The 23,667-nt window shown below is 41.3% G+C and overlaps 4 protein-coding genes across 5 annotated transcripts; 2 read left to right on the forward strand and 2 right to left on the reverse strand.

Annotated features, from left to right (window-relative positions):
* Nucleotides 1-660: 660 nt before the first annotated feature.
* Nucleotides 661-1,221, forward strand: LOC121758338 (non-specific lipid-transfer protein 2-like). The gene has a single exon (XM_042153748.1). It carries the CDS (start codon nt 693-695, stop codon nt 966-968), a length of 276 nt encoding a protein of 91 aa, XP_042009682.1. The 5' UTR covers nt 661-692; the 3' UTR covers nt 969-1,221.
* A 9,503-nt stretch (nt 1,222-10,724) lies between these two features.
* Nucleotides 10,725-11,462, forward strand: LOC121757437. Its single transcript, XM_042152985.1, has one exon. The coding sequence runs from the start codon at nt 10,725-10,727 to the stop codon at nt 11,460-11,462; it is 738 nt and encodes a 245-aa protein (XP_042008919.1).
* Nucleotides 11,463-12,226: 764 nt separating this feature from the next.
* Nucleotides 12,227-14,247, reverse strand: LOC121758701 (fructose-bisphosphate aldolase 5, cytosolic-like). Its single transcript, XM_042154091.1, has 3 exons — nt 14,076-14,247; nt 13,243-13,925; nt 12,227-12,771 (listed from the first exon to the last, which is right to left on the reverse strand). Exons 1-3 carry the CDS (start codon nt 14,101-14,103, stop codon nt 12,409-12,411), a joined length of 1,074 nt encoding a protein of 357 aa, XP_042010025.1. The 5' UTR covers nt 14,104-14,247; the 3' UTR covers nt 12,227-12,408.
* A 79-nt stretch (nt 14,248-14,326) lies between these two features.
* LOC121758700 (uridine kinase-like protein 3) lies at nt 14,327-20,678 on the reverse strand. 2 transcript variants are annotated; one of them, XM_042154089.1, is made up of 15 exons: nt 20,394-20,678; nt 19,595-19,760; nt 18,777-18,868; nt 18,205-18,274; nt 17,616-17,734; nt 17,375-17,471; nt 16,924-17,003; nt 16,128-16,322; nt 15,856-15,939; nt 15,712-15,772; nt 15,228-15,288; nt 15,009-15,102; nt 14,868-14,940; nt 14,703-14,785; nt 14,327-14,619 (listed from the first exon to the last, which is right to left on the reverse strand). In XM_042154089.1, exons 2-15 carry the CDS (start codon nt 19,743-19,745, stop codon nt 14,470-14,472), a joined length of 1,410 nt encoding a protein of 469 aa, XP_042010023.1. In that variant the 5' UTR covers nt 19,746-19,760; nt 20,394-20,678; the 3' UTR covers nt 14,327-14,469. The 2 variants fall into 2 exon arrangements, with proteins under 2 accessions (XP_042010023.1, XP_042010024.1); XM_042154090.1 differs by lacking the exon at nt 20,394-20,678 and adding an exon at nt 19,141-19,207 and having other exon boundaries at nt 19,595-19,716.
* Between the last annotated feature and the right edge of the window lie 2,989 nt (nt 20,679-23,667).

The raw sequence follows: 23,667 nt of genomic DNA on the forward strand, positions 1-23,667 counted from the left end.
CGTATAGTATTAATATTACCGTTCCCACTGCTTACCCTATGAAGAATGTACTCCCTCCGTCCCAAGTTACTTGAGTCGTATTCTTTTTTGGGGTTGTCCCGAGTTACTTGAGTCATTTCTCTTTTTGGCTAAAAACAAAACATCTAATCACACCTACTTTATTCTTTCTTTTACTTTACTCTCTCTTCTTTCTCTTACTTTATTCCCTCATCTACTTTATTTAACTCACTAAACACAACTTTCTTAAATCTCGTGCCGAAAAGAAACGCCTCAAGTAACATGAGACGGAGGGAGTATAATAATGTGGTTTACTTGTAAAAATTGTGTAGTAAATTATAGTAATTCAAAAAAACAACTTAAAAAATTTGGAAAAAGATTAAAATTTGGCATTAATACCATCCACCTACTTAAAAGTGTGCAGACAATTATAGACGTAGTTAAGGTGAAGCTTAGAAATGAGTGTAAATAAAGATAGTGAGTTAGTTAGAAATAGCATAGCTGAGCATCTACTATTAATCCCATTCGTCGGCATGCAGAAACGTGAATCGCAATTCCGCCCACAGATTTCAAAACAGCGACGGTTTCACCTCAACTCCACTCCTCCTATAAATACCCCACTATGTCTCTCCACTCAATTCACACAATTGATAATTTCTTAATTAACATAGCATACAAAGAAATAGAGGTTAAAAATGAAGGGAATTGCGGCGTTGTTTGTGATGCTTGTGATGGCAGCTGCGGTGGTGCAGGATGCGGCGGCGGCGGAGTGCAACCCGATGAAGCTGTTTCCGTGCCTGGGGGCGATATCGTCGGGGCAGGATCCGTCGGCGGAGTGCTGCGCGAAGCTCAAGGAGCAGCAGCCGTGCTTCTGCGACTACCTCAAGAACCCGCAGTTGAAGCCCTATGTTGACTCTCCTAATGCTAAGAAAGTTGCTGCCGTCTGCGCCATCAACCCTCCGACTTGTTAATTTCTTTCATTAATGGACTTTTACTATCTATGCTTCATTCAATAAAATATTACTATTACATTACATGTTTTTTTATTTTGGATTCTCTTTTATTCCAAGTAAAACATATTGTCCATTTTGTTTGGTTTCGCACTTTCAAAGAATTAAGATTTTGTCTATTCCTTTTGCACTACTCTGTACTTGTACTACTACTTTATTATTAATAATAATAAGTTTGTTCATAAACCATATGATATTACGGTAAATTATCAGATTACATCCTAAATTGTATGGTTTCAGAATTGTCGTATACTCCGTTCGTCCCTAAAAATTTGTCACATATTTTTTCATTTCCGTCCGTCCCATAAAATTGTTCACGTATACTCCACATTCCACTAACTCATTTTCACTTATATTTTATTATAAAATTAATAGTAATATTTAAAAGTATGACTCACACTCCACTAACTTTGTCAACCCACTTTTCTTTACTTTACATTTTTTAAAATTGTGCCGATCAAAATGTGACAAAATTTAAGGAATAGAGGGAGGAACTTTTAACAATATCATTAAAAAAAACCCAAATTATGAACACTAGTCTACCAATAATATACTACTCCATTTCCTAACTTTTTATCATTAACAAAATGTCCTTAAATTGCATATTAAAATATTTCATAAAATAAAAAAATGGCAATATTTTCATCAAGAATGTAGACTAGTTAAGTTGCATCGTCATGTGATGACGACCTTGAGGCCATTCGATCAGCACAGACCATAGAGCCTTCAAAATTTTTAATTTTAATATCTTTGAGCAGTTTTTATTTTGATTTGATTAATTTTTTATTTTTATTTTATTTCAAGTAGCTTGGTATAGAATTATGTTTTGCCACATAAAAATCACCCTCCTCATTCACTCAACTATAAATACTACTTCTTACTATACTAGTGAGAATATTCATATTCATGTAATTGAAAGTTTAAAATTTTCTTTGAACTAGTTATTTAGAACTTAATCGAACCATATGTATGCATATATAGTTAGAATTGATGTGCTGAGCACCAACTACATGAGAGCTCAATGAGCGACTATGACGTGGCAGTGTTATTAACAAATTTTCTGAATTAATTTAGATATATATCTCGCTCTGTCAGTGTATTTAATTTGGTTATTTCTACAACTACCCTAGTTATAACTTCAATCCCCTTTTCTCTGTAATTTTCTTTTTCTCTAATTCTCATATTCTAATTTTCGTATAAAGGGAACAATTAAAGTGGTTGATTAAAACGGAAATATTCCTGTAATAGGTGCAATAACTTGATTTCTATTGATGGAAATTTCAAATTCACAAGTTATACATGCGATTCAACTCATGGTATAATCTTGAACGTTGTATTCCATGCCACAAAGGCACCAACCAAAGTACCCAAACTTTATTTTTAAAATCCAGATATTTAGGCCAACAAAAAAACAATTTAAACAAATATTTCTTAGTAATATTTTTTTTCTTGCCCTTGTTATCACCTATATTTGACCAAGCTAGCTTACCATATAATGTAATTATAAATATAATGACTATTCTAGCTAAACTAGCCAAATTGAAAAAAAGCTGTACTGACATAACTAAATTAGAAAAGATCAATCAAGATTATTTTTTTTGGTCTTTTCTGTTAGGCCCAATTTAAATGATAATATGATACTTGTGTATTGATACTGGTAATTTAGCTAGGTGGAAAAAAGATACTCAATTTTCCATGTAGCATCAAGATAATAGCCAAACTAGCTTGTACATACTAGCTATCTTTAAAATTATATAGTTATTGAAAATAATGAAGAATTGTAGGTTAATTTTTAAAAGTTGATTGATCAAAACATAAGTTGGAGATGAGAATTAAATTACCGGAGAGTTCAAAAATAAAAGTAAGTAAAAAAGCAAATCACCAAAATCCAGTATAACATGACACAAACTTAGAAAAAAAAAAGCTTCATAGCATTCGACTATAGCTAAGAAAACCGAGTCTACATTTAGTTACAAAGTAATTATGGATCCACGCCATAATATATAACTTCAAAAACATCATAAAACAGGAGTCCCAAATATCATACATTTGGCACAAAAGTTAACAACATTAACTGAAATCATAGAGCAAGCAAGACCTAATCAAAAAGTGAAGATAAACAGATAATTTAAGGCCGAATTTGAAGGTTTTGCTAGGGTTGCCATCACCCCCAAATCCGTACTTGGTGTTGTAGCCCGGATAATCACCACATTTAAATTTCTTCACTCAGATGTGTTCTAATCATACAATACACAAAACTTTCTTCTACATGCTTTTCATTGCTTTCTTTCAGGATCTGCTGCTTTTGAAGAGACTACAAGCTTCTGCAGTATGGCCTTTGTTGCTTTGTAGATTGAAGTAAAGGAAACCAATATTATTGATCCTTCATTTGATTTTGATAACCCACATTTCCACCACCTTCTTCTTCTTCATCTGGCGTTCTACACCTGGTCCTGATGCTCTGGAAATTCCCCATTATTCTTGATCTTCACTACACTTTCTCGAAGAGGTGAGGAGGCATGCTAATTTATGGCAGCCATTAATATATATATATATATATATATATATATGCGTTGCTTCCGAGGACATTTTTTTCTCTTGTGTTCATATTTTTTGACGTTTTGTGTGAATACGAATCGTTACATTTTCCTTGTTGCATTAAGACTATAAGCAGTGGGGCGCCCTAAGGCGCGCCACGTCAGCATTTTTATCCTTCTCATTCTCCACCTGCAGTGGGGCGCCCTATGACGCGCCACATCATCATTTTCTTGTTTTATTTAATTAATTTAACTGTTTTCAAATAACACGTAACGAGTAAAAAAAATGACTAAATAACAAGCGGCGAAGTTTTAATAAAAAAAAAATTACACCATTCAACTAAAAAAAGAAAAAAACTAAGTCGGGCCAATTTTCAACTTCCTACGCAACTCATCGAGTAATGCACGGAGATACTCGGCTTGTTCGGGGTCGGTGCACTTCTTGAGGGCCTTGTGCGTCTGCAACATCGTCCTTGCCATCGACGTTGTAGCTAACGACGCAAACGCGGTGGACGTCTGCGTCGGGAGCTCATCCGGGTCCGGATCAGGGGTTGCAGCGGTCGACGATGACGTCGCGGTCGCCTTCCCCTTGGCCTTCGCAGCCTTGATGCCGGGAGAACGCCGGGAGGACACCGGTGTGCCGGAACTCCCTTCATCCACGTACGTCCGGTTGAGGTCAACCGGGTTAGTGCCGCTGCCGCTGCTCGTGTAGTCACCAGCTTCGGTGACCTTCGTCCTCTTCGGCGCACCAGTGTGCAGAATTACACCTTGGAACTTCTGCTTCTCCCTCAAGAGCGCCCAGATGGCCTCATGCTTGAACTCGCCGAACATCGACCGGTACGACAACATCGCTTTAGAGCGCACGTCGTGCACGCTCTCGCCACTCCCCTGTGATCGCGCGCACTTCTCGAACTCCGCCGAGTACAAGTTCACTTGCTTCTTGATTTAATCCCAGTACTTGCGGAGTTGCTCACGCTTGCGCTTGTACGCGGTCGGCGGCTTGACCGAATTGTAGAGGTCCGCGATACGCTCCCAGTACGCGGTCTGTCTCTGATTGTTGGCGAATATCGGATATTCCGATATATCTACCCAACACCGGGCCAAAGTGAGAGTTTCATCGCCGGTGTAGTTCGTACGGCCGGGGGCGTACTCATCGCAGTCACCGGGAGGCGGCAACTTCTGCGCCCGCTGCCGGTTCCGCTTCGCCTTCCCCTTGGCGGCACCGGTCGCTGCGGGGGCGGGATCGGCCGATGCGGCTACGGCTCCATATCAGACAACCCATACGATTCCGTACTGAAATCGGGATCGTAATGGGTGTTGTCGCTGAACGAACGATAATCGCCGGGTTCTGTACCCGGCCAATGCGCCTCTCCGCTAAACGTAGGGCTATTGGGGCTTGAATCTATTTCGTAGTAATTATGTAAATGTAAGTTTCGAAAATGAAATCGTGTGAAATGAAATATTACAAATGAACGCTATTTATAAAAAAACGAAACCGCGTGCCATCGTCCGCGGCCTTCACAATGGGGCGGACGATGTCACGGACAATGGCCATCGTCCGCGACGTCCGCAATGGAGCGGACGATGGCGCGGACGATGGCCATCGTCCGCGGTTTAAGTCGCACCCGAAGCATAGGCCGCGACTATCGTCAGCGGCCTATGCCACATACCCACAGTGGGGGCGGACGATGAATGGCGCGGACGATGCGCGCCATCGGGCGTGCCATCATCCGCCCATTGCGGATGGTCTAAAAGTATTTGATGAAATAAAATTAGTTTTAAGGACAATGATAATGGGTGTACTGACCGCAACTCAGACCACTCAATGGAACTCCACAATGAAAATGTTAATTTCCGATGTCAAGATGCACTGTCTTAATTTTCAGAAGTTTCAGTTCAACATTGGTCATGCACCAAAACTTTTCAGTTGAACTTTATTTTATTTTTAAAGTGTAACTTAAGAAATTTAAATTATGTAATTTTTTAGTATTTGATTATTGTAATTTTGAGTTGTTTAATTTTGTTTTGTAAATAACGAAATTAAAAATATGTATGAAATTGGATATTTTTTTAATGAAGTGCAATAAAATAATTGGAGTACGTTGTGATCTAATTCAGGGTTTGTGATTGTATTAGTTTTGGGTAACTTAATCTAATTTTGACGTTTTTCCAATGGAAGTTTTTAGAGCATTAGAAGTGGTGCGGATGTCCCGGCGGACATCCCCGCGGACATCCCAAAAACACCTCCTGCCACGTCATACGGACATCCCACTGTGAATGCCACGTCATACGGATATCCCACTGCACAGTGGCGGACATCCCGAAGGACATCCCGACGGACTTTCCACAATAAAAAAAATTAATGCAATAATCGGGACGTCCGCGCGGACATCCGTGGGAGTCAACGCGATGGCAGACGTCCGCACGGGCGTCGCGACGGATATCCGCAGAACGCCGCGGAACTCCGGTGTCCGCAGCGGATGTCCGTATTCGTGCCTCCCTTGCATAATGGCGGACGTCCCGCGTGGACTTCCGGCACACCGGTCGGAATTCCGCCGAGACGGGCGCCATTGAAGATGCTCTTAAGTGGACTAACATTTCACGCCCTAACTATATAACCCATTGGTTGCTGGACTAGCTTCTTGGGCCCAAGAAACTTGCCAAAATTTTGTAACATGTTTTTATACTCCGTATTAAGGGCATCCGCAATGGGGCGGACGATGGCACGCCCGATGGCGCCCGCCATCGTCCGCCCCATTGCGGGTGCGTGACATAAGCCGCGGACGATCGTCGCGCCCTATACTAAGGGCGCGGAGTATAGCGCGGACGATGCCGATCGTCCGTGCCATCGTCCGTCAATTGCGGCCTACGCGGACGATGGCCACGGACGATAGGCCATCGTCCGCGCCATCGTCCGGCCACTGTGGGCTACGCGGACGATCGACGCGGACGATGGCATGCGGTTTCGTTTTTTAATAAATAGAGTTCATTTGTAATTTCATTTCACGATTTCACTTTCGAAACTTATTACATTTACATAATTACTACGAAATGGATTCAAGTCCCAATAGTCCTATGTTTAGCGGAGAGGCGCGTTGGCCGGGTACAGAACCCGGCGAATATCGTTCGTTCGACGCCGACACCCAGTACGATCCCGATTTCAGTACGGAATCGTACGGGTTGTCTGATATGGAGCCGTCTCCAAACCGACCAAGCGCTCCCTCCCGCCGTGACGCCGCAGCGGCCGATCCCGAACTCGCCGCGACCGCTTCCGCCCCAGCCATAAAGAAGCGGAACCGGCAGCGGGCGTAGAAGTTGCCGCCTCCCGGAAATTGCGATGAGTACGCCCCCGGCCGTACGAACTACACCGACGACGAAACCCTTATTTTGGCCCGGTGTTGGGTAGATATATCGGAAGACTCGATTTTCGCGAACAACCAGAGGCAGGGCGCGTACTGGGAGCGCATCGCCGGCCTCTAAAATGAGGCGAAGCCGCCGACCGCGTACAAGCGTAAACGTGAGCAACTCCGCAAGCACTGGGATCAAGTGAAGAAGCAAGTGAACTTGTACGCGGCGGAGTTCGAGAAGTTCACGCGGGCACAGGGGAGCGGCGAGAGCTTGAGCGACGTGCGCGCTAAAGCGTTGTTGTCGTACCGGTCGATGTACGACGACTTCAAGCACGAGGCCATCTGGGCGCTCTTGAGGGACAAGCAGAAGTTCCAAGGTGGAATTCTGCACACTGGTGCGCCGAAGAGGACGAAGACCACCGAAGCTGGTGATTACACGAGCAGCGGCAGCGGCAATCACCCGGTTGACCTCAACCGGATGTACGTGGATGAAGGGAGTTCCGGCACACCGGTGTCCTCCCGGCGTCCGCCCGACGTCAAGGCTGCGAAGGCTAAGGGGAAGGCGGCCGGGACCTCATCCTCGACCGCTGTAAACCCATCTTCATTCCCGGAAACGCTCCCGGCCCAGACGGCCACCGCGTTTGAGTCGTTGGCAACAGCGTCGATGGCGATGACGTTATTGCAGACGCACAAGGCCCTCAAGAAGTGTACCGACCCCGACGAAGCCGAATATCTCCGGGCATTAATCGATGAGTTGCGTCGGAAGTTGGGAATTGCACCGACTTAGTTGTTTTTTTTGTAAGTTGAATGGTGTAACTTTTTTTTATTAATGCGTCGCCATTTGTTATTTAGACGTTTTTTATTTACTCGTTACTTGTTATTTGAAAACATTTAAATTAATTAAATAAAACAATAAAATGATGATGTGGCGCGCCTTAGGGCGCCCCACTACAGGTGTGGAGGTAGGAGGATAAAACTGATGACGTGGCGCGCCATAGGGCGCGCCTTAAGGCGCCCCACTGCTGATGCCCTAACACAGTGGGCAAAGCCCAAATACAAAACAAACTAATCAATACTCCATAAGATGCAAAATACATATCCTAGAGCCAAAATACGACTAATACATTTGTGATTTGACTCTTTATTAATTACAAAGATTAGTAACTAACTTCGTCAGAGGTAATAGACAATTATGTAAATTAATAATTATCCATACCAGATTTTCAGGTTAGAGCATCCACAGTGGGGTGGACGATAATTTGCCCGATGCATCGGGCGTGCTATTGTCAGCCACTGTAGCCATGCGGACGATGCCAGATGCATCGTCCGCGCCCTATGCATCGTCCGCGGTATCGTCCGCCCCATTGCGGATGATGCAACACATTTTCATTTTATTTTTTTTATTATTTTTATTATTTTTATTTCTTTTATCTATATATACCTCACTTTTCACTCCATTTTTCCACACTTTTCTCTCCCATCTCTCATCAATTATCTTTTCCCCACACACCAATCTTTCTCTCACTAAAAAAATGAGACCCGACGACGATTGGAGTACCTCGGAGGGCATTACTCCAGCCTTGACTCTGGCCTTGTTCGACTGCGTTCATGGGGCTGCGGCGGAATGCTTGGCCGAAATGGATCGCGAGCGTGAAGCGGCGGAGCATGCCCAAGCGGAGCAGATCCAGAGGCCGATTCGCCGTCGGACGTTTGTCCGCCGCGAGCACGACCTAGCTCACCAACGTCTGTTCGCAGACTATTTTGCGGAGGAACCACGGTGGGGCCCGACGGTTTTTCACCGCCGGTTTAGGATGAGGCAAGATCTTTTTCTTAGCATTGTCCAAACGTTGGAGGAAAGTGATCCTTAATTCCAGTATCGGGAAGATGGCATCGGCAGAACTGGACTTATGCTGTTGCAGAAGTGCACGGTTGTGCTCCGTCAGTTGGCCTACGGCACCACAACAGACATGTTCGACAAGTACCTTCACGTCGGGGGAGACAACTGGCCGCGAGTGCCTGAAGAAATTTTGTAGGGGAGTTGTGGAGGCTTTCAGCAACACATATTTGCGAAGGCCGACTACTGACGATTGCCAGGCCCTGATGAAGATGCACGAGACGGTGCACGGCTTTCCTAAAATGCTAGGGAGCATAGATTGTATGCACTGGGAGTGGAAGAATTGTCCGACGGCGTGGAGAGGCCAATTTACTAGTGGATACAAGGGCAACCACTCGATGATGATCCTTAAAGCCATCGCTGCCCATCGGCTATAGATCTGACATGCTTACTTCCGTGTGGCCGGGTCGAACAATAATATCAACGTCCTGAACTCATCATATCTCTTCACCGAGCAATGCAATGGCAACGACCCGGCCATCGAGTTCACTGCAAACGGACGCTAACATCATATGTGGTACTACTTGGCCGATGGCATATACCCTAGGTGACCTGTTTTTTTTAAGACGATCATCTGTCCAATGGGTGAGGAGAGTTTTATTCGCGCAAAAACAGAAGGCTGCGCGGAAGGATGTGGAGGGGACATTTGGTGTGCTCCAAGCGCGGTGGGCAATGGTGAAGGGTCCGACGCGGTTCTGGTACAAGGACTTCATCTCCGATGTCATGTATGCGTGCATCATCTTGCATAACATGATAGTCGAACACAAAGGTGGAAGAGTCACCGATTGGGGCGATGATGAAGCTGGATCTAGCTCCAGCAGGGCGACCCCGCCCCACGTTCGAGGATTACCGGTGGGGTACAATGAGGTTCTAGCTAGATAGGCCTCAATGCGCAACCAACAAGACCATGCTCGGCGCTCATGTCCGACCTGGTTGAAGAAATTTGGAACTATAATGGCCGTTGAATTTGTATTTTTTTTTATTTCGTACTATACCATTTGAACTTTCAATGAAATGAAGTTTTTTATTCAAATTTTGTAGTGTTTATTTATTCAAATAAATAAAATGCTATAATGATTTCGAGAAAAAACTATAGTGAAGAAGTATGAAATATCTTCTTAAACTCTTAAATTGAAATGTTTGGCGTCGTCGCTTCTTCGAAGAGACTCAAATCAAATGCGTCTATGTCGACATTCATTATAGTAAAAAATGCACCACCCAAAACAATACTCTCTCCGTCCACCAATAGGAGTCTCATTTATTTCCAGTACGAGTTTTAAAAAAAATGCTAAGAAAAGTTAGTGGAAAAAAAGTTAGTGGAATTTGAGTCTCACTTATATATATTAGTTTTAAATATGTGAGTGAAATGAGTTAGTGGAATGTGGGACCCTATTACCATATATAGTAAAGATGAATCGGGACTCCTATTCGCAAACGGACTAAAATGGAAAAACGAGATTCTTATTCGCGGATGGAGTGAGTATTAACCTAGCTTAGTTATTCTCACTCCAAACCTTGGATACTAGAAAGAGAGAGAGTACATTTATCCAATAAAGTCAAATTCAAGATTGGTAGATGACACACCAAAGTAACCAATTGTACAACTATTACTGAGTTACCTTAATCACATTGGCTACTCTCTTCAATTTCTTCATGACTAAGCATATCGCCTAACTATCAAAAAGTGGTAGCACTAAAGTGACAACATCACCATCTCACCGTTGATCTTCCTCACAATCACAATTTCATCAAAAGTAGAAACCCCACAAACACATCCCCTTTAGCCTTACATAAATTCAAACTACACCACATTCAAAAGCAACTTTACACTTTCCTTAGTTTATTCCATTTCATTTCCCCCTTCCTCTCTCCTTATTATTTAAGAGACAAAACACACACATTCTTGATGAATGCTTCTTTTCCCAAAGGCTAAAACAGAATGGACTCTGTTCCAACATCCCCAACACACACTAACACACCACCCTCAGTCAAGCAAAACAAACTCTCCCCCATCTACCAAATTGTCCTCCCGAAGCTCGCCACGGCCGACACGCTTCTACACAGCAGCAAGGCGCGAGCGAGAGAGCGAGCCATCCTAAGAAAACCGCGCGCAACCACCCCCACAATATGGTGCGCTGCAATCCTCTGCGTCATATTCAGTCTCCTCATCATCTTCCTCAGCATCACCATCCTAGTCATCTTCGTCGCTGTCCAGCCAAGAATCCCTTCATTCGACACGCCTGGAGCGACCCTCAACGCCGTGTTCCTCAACTTCCCGGAGTATATCAATGCAGACATCACCATCCTAGCAAACTTCTCCAACCAGAATAGGAAGCTGAGTGTTCGATTCGAGCACATCAAGGTGGAGGTCCACTTGATGGAGGTGGTAGTAGCAACGCATGATGTCCCGGGTTTCGACTTGAGGCCTAGAGAAGCGCGGTTGATGCCGGTTCATATGGTGTCCGGGTTGGTCCATCTGCCACCAAATGTTGCTGTGGAGTTTCAGAAACAGGTGATAAGGAACAAAGTGGTTTACAACATTAAAGCAAGTTTTAAAGTGAGACTAAATTTGGGATTGATTCATTATTCTTATTGGCTACATGGAGATTGCCAAATGGATATGAGTAGCCCTCCCACCAGCCTACATATAAGCCACACTTGCAAAACCAAGAGATAGGTTGTTTTTTAGTCCATTTTTAGCATACAACAACTATAGTAAGAAGCCACAATTTATTCTTATGAGTATATACTTGTCTGAAATTATGTATAGCTCTTTGTATTCTAATGTTTTGGAACAATGAAAGGAATACTTCATTGTGAGGAGAGAAGAGAAATAATTATCCATAGTGGGATATTCACATTGTGATGCATATGCACAAGAGCAATAAAATAGCAACAAGATAAAGAGAGTGTAGGATGTGGAGAAATGAGCTGGAATTTGTCAGACATTAAACGAGCTTATCAAATGTGAGGATATATATTTTACTTGAATAAACCTTAGATTAAATTCTGTATATTCTCATTATTAGTATTCTTTTTGAATGAGCAAACATAGTAATTTATTTGATACTAGTATACGTTGTATAAGGGTGGGGAATGCTTAATTGAACACAAAACATTATCGCAATCTCTCTTAATTTACTACTGCATTCAAAAACGAGATTAATTTACTACCTAATAGAAAATGTATATTGAATCCGTAAATTAATCATAGTCCAATAGTTTTGCTAAAAACCCCACTGGTTGTATACATATTGTCATTTTCTTCATGAATCAAGGACCATAAATTGCAACTCAATTAAAAATAGTATATTTAGATTCCAATTATTATGGGGTAATGAATAAATATTATTGATCCTACTAAAAATATGAAGGTAGTATTCTTCAAGATAAAATCAACATTTATAAATAAGAAAACTGAAATTTGTGAAAGATAAACCATGCTCAAAAGTCCATGTCCATTTATTTATTGAGGAACACAATTGGAACATCTCTTTTTTTTTGTTTTCATAGTAACGAAATTGGAGATGAAGGAGAAAAAAGGACATGTTATATTAGAATTATGAAGAGTGTATATATATGCAATGAGAAGAAGAGATATAAATATATAAACGCCGCCTAGCTCAATACTTATATCCTTGCTCGTACAAGCTCTGCGCCGCCAAGTGGCCACCAGCCCCGCCGACGTACTTCCCGAGCGTGGCCTCGGAGTTGGCCTTGCACCTGGCCACGAACGCGGCCTGCGCCTTCTCCACGTTCTCCTTCTTCCCGGCCCATGTCTTGAGCGTGCTCTGCTGCAGCGCCCGCCCGAACGAGAACGACAGCGTCCACGGCTTCAGCACCTCCAGCTTGTTCATCGCGCTCAGATTCACCGTCGCCTCCTCCTCGCTCTGCCCTCCCGACAGGAACACGATCCCCGGCACCGCTGGTGGCACCGTCCTCCGCAGCGCCCTCACCGTGTGCTCGGCTATCACCTCCGCACTCACCTATATACATCAATTTCCGTTTATGAATTTGAAATATATGTGCATCAAATTAAAAAATAGGAAATCGTAATATTCTGTCTAGTGAAATCGAGAAATATCAATTTCGTTTAGGGCAAATTACCAGAAATATCATACTGTATTTTTGTTCAAATTTTGGTTTCTGCAACTTTAAATATTGGAATAAAAAACTGTGAATTTAGAATTAATTTTTATCCAAATTTCCCGCGACAATTAATTTATACTCCAAAAAAGTTGTATCTAATGTGACCTCCAAAAAAAATTAACAGGACACATAGCAATTTTTACTCAAATACATCATCAAAATCAACAACATATTCTACGAAATATTTTCTAATGAAAAATTGAGATATGTTAAAATTTATGATTTTACTGCTGATTTTTAAGTTTGACCAAATTTCATGTTTTTTACGTTTATTACATATATATAGTGTTAATTAATGAAGCATGTACCTTGGGGCTGTCGGAGCCAGGAGTGACCATGTTGGGCTTGAGGAGCGTCCCCTCGAGGAGCACGTGGTGATCATTCAGCGCCTTGTAGACCGCGGCAAGCACGGTCTCGGTGGCTGCGGCGCATTTGTCGATGTCGTGGGAGCCGTCGGTCAGGATCTCGGGCTCCACGATGGGGACAAGGCCGTTCTCCTGGCATATGATGGCGTAGCGGGCGAGTCCCTGCGCGTTCTGCTGGATGCTGAGCTCAGAGGGCTCGGTGGGCCCGATCTTGAGGACCGAGCGCCACTTGGCGAAGCGGGCCCCGGCCTTGTAGTACTGCTGGCACCGGGCGGCGAGGGAGTCGAGGCCTTGGGTGGTGGTCTCGCCATTGGTGCCGGTGAGGTCGACTGTGCCCTTGTCGACCTTGATCCCCGGGACAACGTTGTTGTCCTGGAGGAGTTCGACAAAGGGCTTGCCGTCCGAGGTATTTTGGTAGAGGGTCTCCTCAAAGAGGATGACGCCCGAGAGGTAGGAGAGGGCAGAGGGGGCAGTGAAGAGAAGCTCGCGGAGGGCTTGCCGGTTGGACTCGATGTTCTCGACGTTGATGCTGGATAGACGCTTCCCGATCGTGCCAGTGCTCTCGTCGGCGGCGAGTATGCCCTTGCCCGGGGTTGCTATGTACTTGGCGTTCTTGATCAGTTCATCTATGTATTGTACATTTCCACTACATCACTTTCCTTTCCATAAACTCTTAAATTAAATCACAAGTAAAAAGGTTTTTGTTTTCAATTATTATACTAAGACACTAAGTAAAAAATAGCAAAAAGACATTAGCTGAGAGAGAGGGAAATTACCAGCATATTTTCCAACGAAGGAAGACATTGTTTGTATGGATATAAGTTGGAAGAAGCTAATAATAATATGAAATGAGAAGCAATTTAAATAGACTCATGTGAAGAAAACGTGTAAACGGATTAGCCCATCAAAGGCTATCTTTCTGGGATAGAGGAATGAGTGATCTCTTGTTATTCCATTATCCTCAACTCATTTGCTACACCCCAAAATAGATCTTTTCACACTGATACTATATATTTAAATAAATTCCTTAAAAAATGAAATGTGAATTAATTATGTAGGAAGAGAAGTAGTATGGCAAAAAAACAAGTAATAATATCCATGTCTACTGAATAGTAAGACTCAGGTAATTTGTGTTTGTGTTTGTGTTTGTGTTTGTGTTTGTGTGTGTGTTTAATCTTCGTCGGTCCCGAAGTAACGGTCCCCAAACTCGCCCATCCCAGGGATGACTCGATAATCTTCGTTGAGACCAATTTCAATCTCAGATGTCACTATCTTCACTCGGGGGAATCGCTTGCACACCACATGAATACCTTGGGGAGCCTGCGTATATATAAATATATACTCACCATTACCACACATTCTCCAAGTTCCAACTTTTTTGCATTCTATCATCTAAAACTTACAGATATTAGATTCAGGAATATGATATTGCATTCTGGCACTCCCTTCTTGATAAGTAGACTAATTGCTTCTACCGCAGAATTTCCTGATTGTCGAATCAAATTTACAGGTTTATTATCAGCCACACTCTAGACGAAACAACTAGATACCATAATTACGAGTCTTACCCGTGCCCAGAATTGGATCTAGCAACAACACGTGCCTATCCGAGATATCTGATGGCAGTTTTTCATAGATCAGCTGCACAGAGTACTGATTAGTTGAACTAAAACCAAACGTAACTATTCGACTAAGAGTATTTGTCCAACCTGCTGGCCGTTGTCGCCTTCCCTATGAATGAGAATTTTGCCGATTTTGATCCCTTTGCAACATGCACGCAGGGCATTCTCCATGCTCTCACCACTGCAGATGCTTGGAACATTTAGAAAACCAGGAAACATAGCAAAAAAAGGATAAAAGAGTCGAAGCAAAACGACCTCAAGAAACCATCTTTAGTAAATAAATAAGAACTAGAGATGATTTTATACCTTCTGATAACAGAGGCACCACATAATCTCTTGCAGAAATCTACGCCAGTGTACACAGATCCTGCATTAACAACATGGTTTTAAGAAATACCCATAATTTTCTATGTATTATGAAAAAAACAAAAAAAAAACGAAGATGTAATACACACTGTCAAGTGAGTGAGTTTAAAAATCAAACCAAAAGATACTGTCTTGGACATGAAATGCAAAGATAGTGTTATGATCTGTAAAAAGTCATGAAGTACTGGAGAGTCTTATAAACTTCATTACCATGGCATCAATATCAATATCCACTATGAATATATGACCCGAATTGTGATTATAAATGTCAAAAACTTATTTACCATTCACAACTGTAATTGCCTTTTCATCTACCGAACTATTTTGCACCTTAGGGCCTTAGCCAATAACTAATAAGACCTTCAAATGGAGAGTTCTACCAAGACCCAAGCACATATTCTAAATAAATATGATAGTAGCTTACCAGTTGGCGTGTTCACCTGCTTTTCCGTAAAGGGAAGATGCCCAAGACCATGTTCAACAACCTAATATGCACAAGTATACACTAAATAAAGAGAGTCAAAAGTTATTTCTATGTAAATGTAGGTAACAGATCACACAAACCTACCAATCGGATCAACCGGTCAGAATAAAAGACAAAGTCATGTTTCGTTGTTTGAGCATCGCGTATAAGCGTATGCATACCTCGTATCTAGAGAAGACAAAATCACCAGACCATAAAACAGAAGAAAAGGGTTAGATTACAGTAGAACTTCATTTAATCTTCAGTTTCAATCAACAGTATCAAAACGGATATTCCAAATTCCCAAGTAGAAAATGATATTTACATAGGAAATGTAATAGCGTTGTACTTTAGATTTGGAAAGATGGAAACATTACCTGAAAAGTCGACTGAATAACATATAAATTAGGATATATTTTACAAAGATCATGTTGACCGAGTTTAGTCCGAATGTGTTGCACAATCAAGTCAATGGCAACATGATTGTCTCCTCCACGAGGAATGATAATGTCGGCATACTTTTTCGTCGGAAGTATAAAATCGTCAAAAGCAGGCTTCACGAATTTTGAGTACTGCATATGAATGAAACCTGGTGGTTAATAATCAAACATTCATTCAATTTGCAATTAAAACGAAGGTATAGATTGTAGCTCAGCATCAATTTTAAAATAGTAAAAATAAGTAAAAGGGAAACTTGAAAACTCAGAAAATCTTCAGTTTAGAAATACACCATAAAGAAATGAAATCATGAAGGCGAATAAATATAAATGTTGTTTATTATGATTAGGTTGATTAATGTCATTTTTGTTTTTTGAAATCCATAAAGGTAAACTCATAACCTTGATTAAACACCAATTCCTCAAGTAATGTCAATTTTTAAAGTAAAAAAAAACAAATGCTAAAATTTTAGTGAGCCTCATATCTATGCTCAACATTAATCTCATTTTTGTTTAAAAAAATGAGCTGCCCCATAGAGTGAATCCAAATCATCTCATCTAAAATTTAAAAAGAACATTATATACTTACTGACTTGAACATGTCCAGGAAAGAACAGAGAAGTAATTCAAACGAGAGGAATAAGCTTTACATGCACTAACTAGCCAATTACTCCTACCTGAGATGAATGTAATCAAAACGGGAGTAATTCTGTAAATGAGATGAATGTTGTCCTACCTGATCAAGTACCATACCAATATCTCTACCCTTCTCTACTGTATCACGTCTTATCCTCCTTGCAAGACGTACATCAGCATCTGCATAGAATATTGACATTTATAAGAATCAAAGGACTGGTAAATTTATGAACCATATAAACAATCTCTTAACAAACTATGGGGACAAGATAAAAAAAATGACAAGCAAGAAAACCAACAAAGTCTGCAGCTTACTGCTTCAACTAGCATATAATATGAAGTACCTAGCAACCCACTGCATAACTTAGAACAAGCCACTGAAACTAGTTGTGAGGATTAGAATGTTGCAAGAACTTCCTTCAATTGTTAGATGTAGCATGTCTTTGTCATAAATCCCAATTTTCTTTGAAAAATGTCATAATTAGGATGTTTAAATATACAGACCTAACGCATGTGAATGGGCCAATACTGAGAGAGAAGATGAGAAAAACCTGTATCCACAAAAATTTTCATATTCATAAAATCTCGAACCCTTGGATCATGAAAGATGAGTATTCCTTCTAAAATAATAACGTCGGAGGGATTCACCTGGAAAAATAACCAAAAGTGATTCGGTTCAATAGATGTTTAGTGCTTACTCAGAAAAAGGGTTCCATACTTCCATAGATGCAGCAAGAAAGAACAGAAAAGAAAACAAATGAATAGAAACTTTGCAAAGATGAAAACAATTACTCTTCGAGCAGGGGAGACATCATTTTTATAACTCTTGAAATCATATCTTGGAATATCCACAGCCTGTCCATATTTCAGTTTCTCCATTATACTCAATAACTGTTCTGTGTCGAATGCGTCTGGACCAAAATGAATAAGTAAGCATTAAAATTCCTGTATGACCAAACCAGAAAATGCAACTGATAAATTCAGCAAAGTGGCAATCTCTGACTTATCTAGGTAAATGAAATTAAGAAGGCTTTCCATTGGCTACTGTTTTCTTACTAGTTTTGGGTTTTCCTAGAATTTCTGTCTAGCTCATGATGTATACAGCTGAGAAGAGCTTGTTATGGTGGCCAAAGTTTCACATCGGATTGAGCATGAGAATAATGCACTGAAAGTATAGAATGCTGCCACATGAAAATTAAAAAAAAATGGAGATGTCTCTAAAGTGGAAATATAGCAAATTCAACCTTTACAATGAACATTCCAGTAAAGAGTGTTTTTCCTAATAAGAATACAACTAATCTTAAATAAACAGGTGCCTAAACTAGAGACAAAAAATTATGAAGAAAAGAATAAAAGCTTTCAAAGTTAAGACAGTACCCACCAGGGTGGTCAAAATTGTACTCATGAACTTTTTTAAGTTCATCTGGTTTCAAGTTGTGATAAAAGGAGTCCTGGAATAAAAGAAGAGACAGATTAAGAAGCTTCTAGAGCATAATACTAGAAGTAAATAAATAATGTCCTGAAATGCACATTAGTTTCTAATCCTTATTTAAGTCTACGGAGATACATGGGGACACAACAGGCAAAGAAACACAAGATAAATATATATGATCGAACTCATATTGAAATTTAATTTAGTGAATGGTGGTAATTTTAAAGGATTCTCAAGGAAAACAAGAGTAATGGCTGCACTAAACATATCCGAGGCATGTCAAAGTCCATAACCGTCAACAGAACCATTGTTTGAAAGGAATATGATTTCCACAAATGAGTGATTATTAACTTTAGGATGATGGGAGGCACGAATACACCAAATTGAAAATAGAACCATCAAAGTGTAAACATAGAATGTATGATGTAGGTTACGATGTTGATTCTTCCTAGTTCCTACTAAAACTTTAGATTTCAGAAGGTTGACAAGCATCTCTAGGCATAGGAAAATATATAGGGTACCTGATTGACAAGTACAACACGTTGATCACGAAGTTGTTCTATAATCATATCACAGACTGTAGTTTTCCCTGAAGCTGCACCACCAGCAACTCCTGATACGCATACATCATATCAAGGGATCAACATGAAGCACTTCTATATTTATTACAAAAAAATAATTAGACATGCCCAATGTATTCCATTCTAAATGATCAAGAAAGAAAGAAATCAGAGCCTTTAATAGGCCAATCGCACTTCAACTCTAGCAAACCAGGATACCAAAAAACAGGAAGTTTATCATAGTTTACTGAAGAGATGCCTCATGAGATTTCAAAAACTTTTTGAAGCAACAAACATGGATCAGTAGTAATAGGTCATACACCACCTTCAGTTGTTTATCATTTCAAATCCAGAGCAGCCAGATCAAGTGGTTTGCGCAACTAGGAAAGCCCCTACCATGCACACCAAACAAGCCCATGAAGTAACTGGAAAGTTGTATCCTTTTTTCCTAGTCCTGGTTCATGCAGTCCAATGATCTTCTTAAACATTCATGTATGTTGTAGTCACTACCTTGAAATGTGACTTGTTATCATTTGAATCCAGGGTTGTGATTAAATAACTTTTCAACAATTTATATGGCAGCTATCATCTTCTCCAAATATACGAAGAGGATGCTAATGAACGCAAAACAGAATGCTAATTATTTCTTATTATTAAATTCCACATTCAACCAAATTGCATCAACACCAAAGCACAATGCTGATGAACACAAGAATATAAGAAAATTGTAAAAACCTAAAATTTGGCTATTACTGGAAAAAATTATATGGTTGCACCACCTATGACAAAGGGCTGCTTGATATTTTCAGTCGTAGAGGTGGTTGGTTGTTCGGCTACTGAATTACTTGGATCTGTATTTTTTAAATGAAACCCAGAAAAATGGACGTCTGATGAAGCCTCTATCAAATCTTCAACTGCTTTGGAACCCATTTTAAGTGCTCACTGCTGCAAAATCAGAGAAGAAAGGAAAAGAACATGAATAAGCTTTAAGGGAAAAGCATCAAAGACAATATAGAGAGAATAAATGGAAATTAATGGAATGAAAAAGGACTGTTTTCACCTTTAATAAATAAGGTTCTCTTGTGAATAAGCATGAAACAAAACATCAGTGCGTATAAATCACAGAGCATCATTTCTTAATAGAAAAAAGAATCCATAAGCTGGTGGAGTGATGGTGCATCTCACAATCATACAAATAGGGACAATATTTCAAAATTATGAAAAGTATCGAACAAAGCCAATGGAGAAGAGGTGTCATCATCAGCTGCCCAAAAAAATCTCCCATTTTTTACAGGAGCTCAATCAAAATCAAAGTAGCCTCACCAGCTTGCAATCAACCAACAGCAAATTGCAATAGAAGCAACGGATCAAAAGATATCAATTTTCATTCACTAGCATTTCGGATCAATCACTGAAATCAATAAGCACCTCAAAATAATTCAAAAAAAAAATAAAAAAAGGTACTTGCCGATAAATTCAAGTAATATTAGCACTCGGAGCGAATAATACACATTGATCTCAGACAAAGGTGCAATTTAAAAAGAAATGAGAGTAACAAACAAAGATTGATCAATGCACCTGAAATAATAATCTAATAATTTCCGGTCCTGGCGTGATTCTCCGATTTGAAACAGTAAGAGAGGGGGAGAGAGGAGGTGTGCGGAATGTTGGCAGTGAGAATTTATAGGGGAAATACGAGTTTCGAGGTTTGCCATGAACAGGGCTTGATAAATTGGGAAATTACGCAGGGACCCCTCAGCGATCTATCTAACTAACTATGAGTAAGATTTACACTGAATCTAGGCAATGGTGTGGCCTTGGGCAGTGGGAGCGGTGAAAGAGAGGTTCGATGAGGTTTTCACCGCCAGATTTCACCTCGGCGGTGGAGGGTGGTGGGTCCCATTCTTGTCGAGATAATCCTTCTCCTTCTCCTTCTGGTTTGGTTTCGCGGAGCGTAATTCGTTGGCGCGGACGTGTCCTGGGCCCCACCCCGATTCTTTCACGGCCCCACATATCGCTCACTGTCATGTCATTGTCATTATTTATTTTGATAATTTTAATTAAGGTCCCCAATTAATTTTTTTTCATACCTAGGAGTTCGAGATACATTCAGCAAGCGAACTAGCCCACCACAGCTCTTCGTGGCTCGAATACTTTAGCTTCCCTCCGACGGATTCGGGCGTGAACTAGCCAATGTTGGCTCGTAGACTGCACTCCCTCCGACGAGTTCAGCCCCGGTAGACTACCCGCCACCCTCAGACGCGTTCAGGCTCGAAAGATTGCCAAGCCTCAAGGAAACAACCTTGAACAGACCCACAGGGAAATTAATCCCAAAGTCGCGCCATCCAGGAGTCGAAGGCCCACAGGGAAATTAATCCCAAAGTCGCGCCATCCTTGAGTCGAACTCAAGACCTCCAGGATGGTGTCATATCCTTGCCACCCTTCTCAACCACTTGAGCTAGGGGGCTTGGATAAGGTCCACAATTAATTTAAGTTAATGTATTTTAGTTAAATATCATTCCTTTTGTCCACCCAAAATGTTTACATTTTTTTAGTAGCATTGGATTTTAAGGAATTGTTAGATGTGGTAAATAAAGAGAAAAAAGAGATTGAATATTTTAATAAGGAAATCGAGGAGAGAAATATTTATTTTTAAATATAAAAAGTGGATATATTAAGAGGTATAAATTAAAAAGGAAAGGTGGACATTTTGGATGAGACAAACGGAGTATTAGAGTGTCCATAATAATGCGGACACTTTGGTTGACAAGCCACCTTTTTTTGTCCACAACCACTTTTTTTGTCTACGGTCACAAAAAATTTGTCCACAACAATAGTGGACACACGCCCAAGCCACATTTCATATTATTTTATCAATTGTTTGTATATTTTAATGCAATTAGTTATAAAATTATTGGACTGAAATTAATTAGAAAACGAAATAATAAAAAAATAAAAAAAATAATTGGGAGCAAATATTCGTTGTATTATAGATACGGAAAATTATACAACAAAAATTTTATAAAAAAAACAATTAAAAACACCGCCACCGTTTACTCGGTGGCATCATCGGAATTCGCCGCCTCTTCTCCATCTCTGTCGCGGCCATCACTCGCTGGCGGCGCCGCCGCTGCACCACACCACCCCAGCTGCTCCCTAATCTCCAGCATTAGCTCGTAGTATATCGCCTTGGTGACCGGGTCGGTCGCTGTCTCGTAGTGAACGACGTTCTCCTGGTGCTGTTTCATCAACGGCGGTCAAATAAAATATTGAATATATTACGCATGACATATTTTATATACTAGTAGTAAAATAAAAACATGATTGTGTAGCAGAAAATCCAAATTGTTGCTCTTATCATTTTTTGTAAAGAGAAGTTTTCTTTCCTTTTGCGTTGAGGTCGATGGAACTTGAGCCGCTGCTACTGTTGTAGTTCCCGGCTCTGCCGAGTCTAGTCCGCTTCGACCCAGGAGCAAGCTCTTCAGCGCAGATAGCCATGAATTTTGGGCAGTCCTGGAGAATGAGAAATTCGTCCCAGTAGCCGAACTTAGGAAACCCTTCAGTGTTGAACATGGAGAACGACAATGCCTTCACGTAGGCTTCACTGCGACCACTCTCAGCAGTGCGCTGGTTGTTCTCGTATATGCCCGCGAACCTCTTGACATCTTTTAGAATCATCCCCCACTTTTTGCGGGGCAGCGTCTCTCGGCTTGAAGTCGTTGTAGGCCACCAAGACGCGCCTCTAGAAGCTTAACTATCGGTGCCAACTGCGGCGTTTGACGCGACGACATCCCAGGCCCTTGCCACAGCAATGGACTCCGCTTTGGTGTAGGGCGTGGACAGACGACCGTTGCCTGAGCTGCCACTGACACCTCCACCGCCCCTTGCGGTCTCCCCACTGTCGCCGCCGCCGCCTCCTCTCCCTCCACCGTCGCTGCCTCCTCCTCTCCCTCCGTTGGCGCCGCCGACACCTCCACCGCAACTGCTGACTCTCGTTGGAACCGACACGTCCTCGCGTGATGGCGGAGTCTCCGGTAGGCCTAGACTCATACCCATCATCTGTTCCAATGTGAATCTGTCGTAATCAGACAGAGGAGATTGGGTGAGTCGGAAAGAGTGAGAAGGGTATCCGGACGCGGATGGTTGATCGCGTCCATGTTGGGTCGGTAATCCCCAAACGCCGATCGGGGACGACTCATATTCCACTTATAAGAGGACTGACCCCAATATTGGGGTGTATGTTACCACGGCGGGGATGTCGACACCCACGACCGTGATGGAAGGGGAGTTTGACTCGATCTCCACGGTTGGGTAGGAGAATAGTTGCCGTATCCCGAGTCTCCGGTGCAGGGGGAATCACTGTCTCCACCGTGCATATTAACGAAAATATAGGGTGAAATATAGAGAGTGAAATTGGGGGTGTAGATGTGTGTGAGGTGAAAAAATTGTGGGAGGGAGCAATTATAAAAAATAATACTACCGAAAATTAAAAAAAAATACTACCTCCGTCCCAAGATAGATGTCACACTTTCCTTTTAAGTTTTGACTCGCTTTTTGATCGGTGTGGACTATTAATAGTAGTGAGATTATTTATAGTCTCCATTACACATCTTGAATGGACGGATAAAATTTGTGAAAAACAAAACCAGAATGGACGGATAAAAAAATAATAGTAGGAAATATTTCACTTTGTGATATTGACGATAAGATTATCCACTAATATTAAAACTAGTAAAATTTAACTGTATTTCACAATTATTAATATTCTATGTCGAATTGGTGATTTTTAATATGATATGTTGTAAATTAGTATTTATAGTTAATTATTATGGGCATGCTTGTTAGGATTCTG

The sequence above is a fragment of the Salvia splendens genome, chromosome 12 (genome assembly GCF_004379255.2).
Source record: "Salvia splendens isolate huo1 chromosome 12, SspV2, whole genome shotgun sequence".
Lineage (NCBI taxonomy): Eukaryota > Viridiplantae > Streptophyta > Magnoliopsida > Lamiales > Lamiaceae > Salvia > Salvia splendens.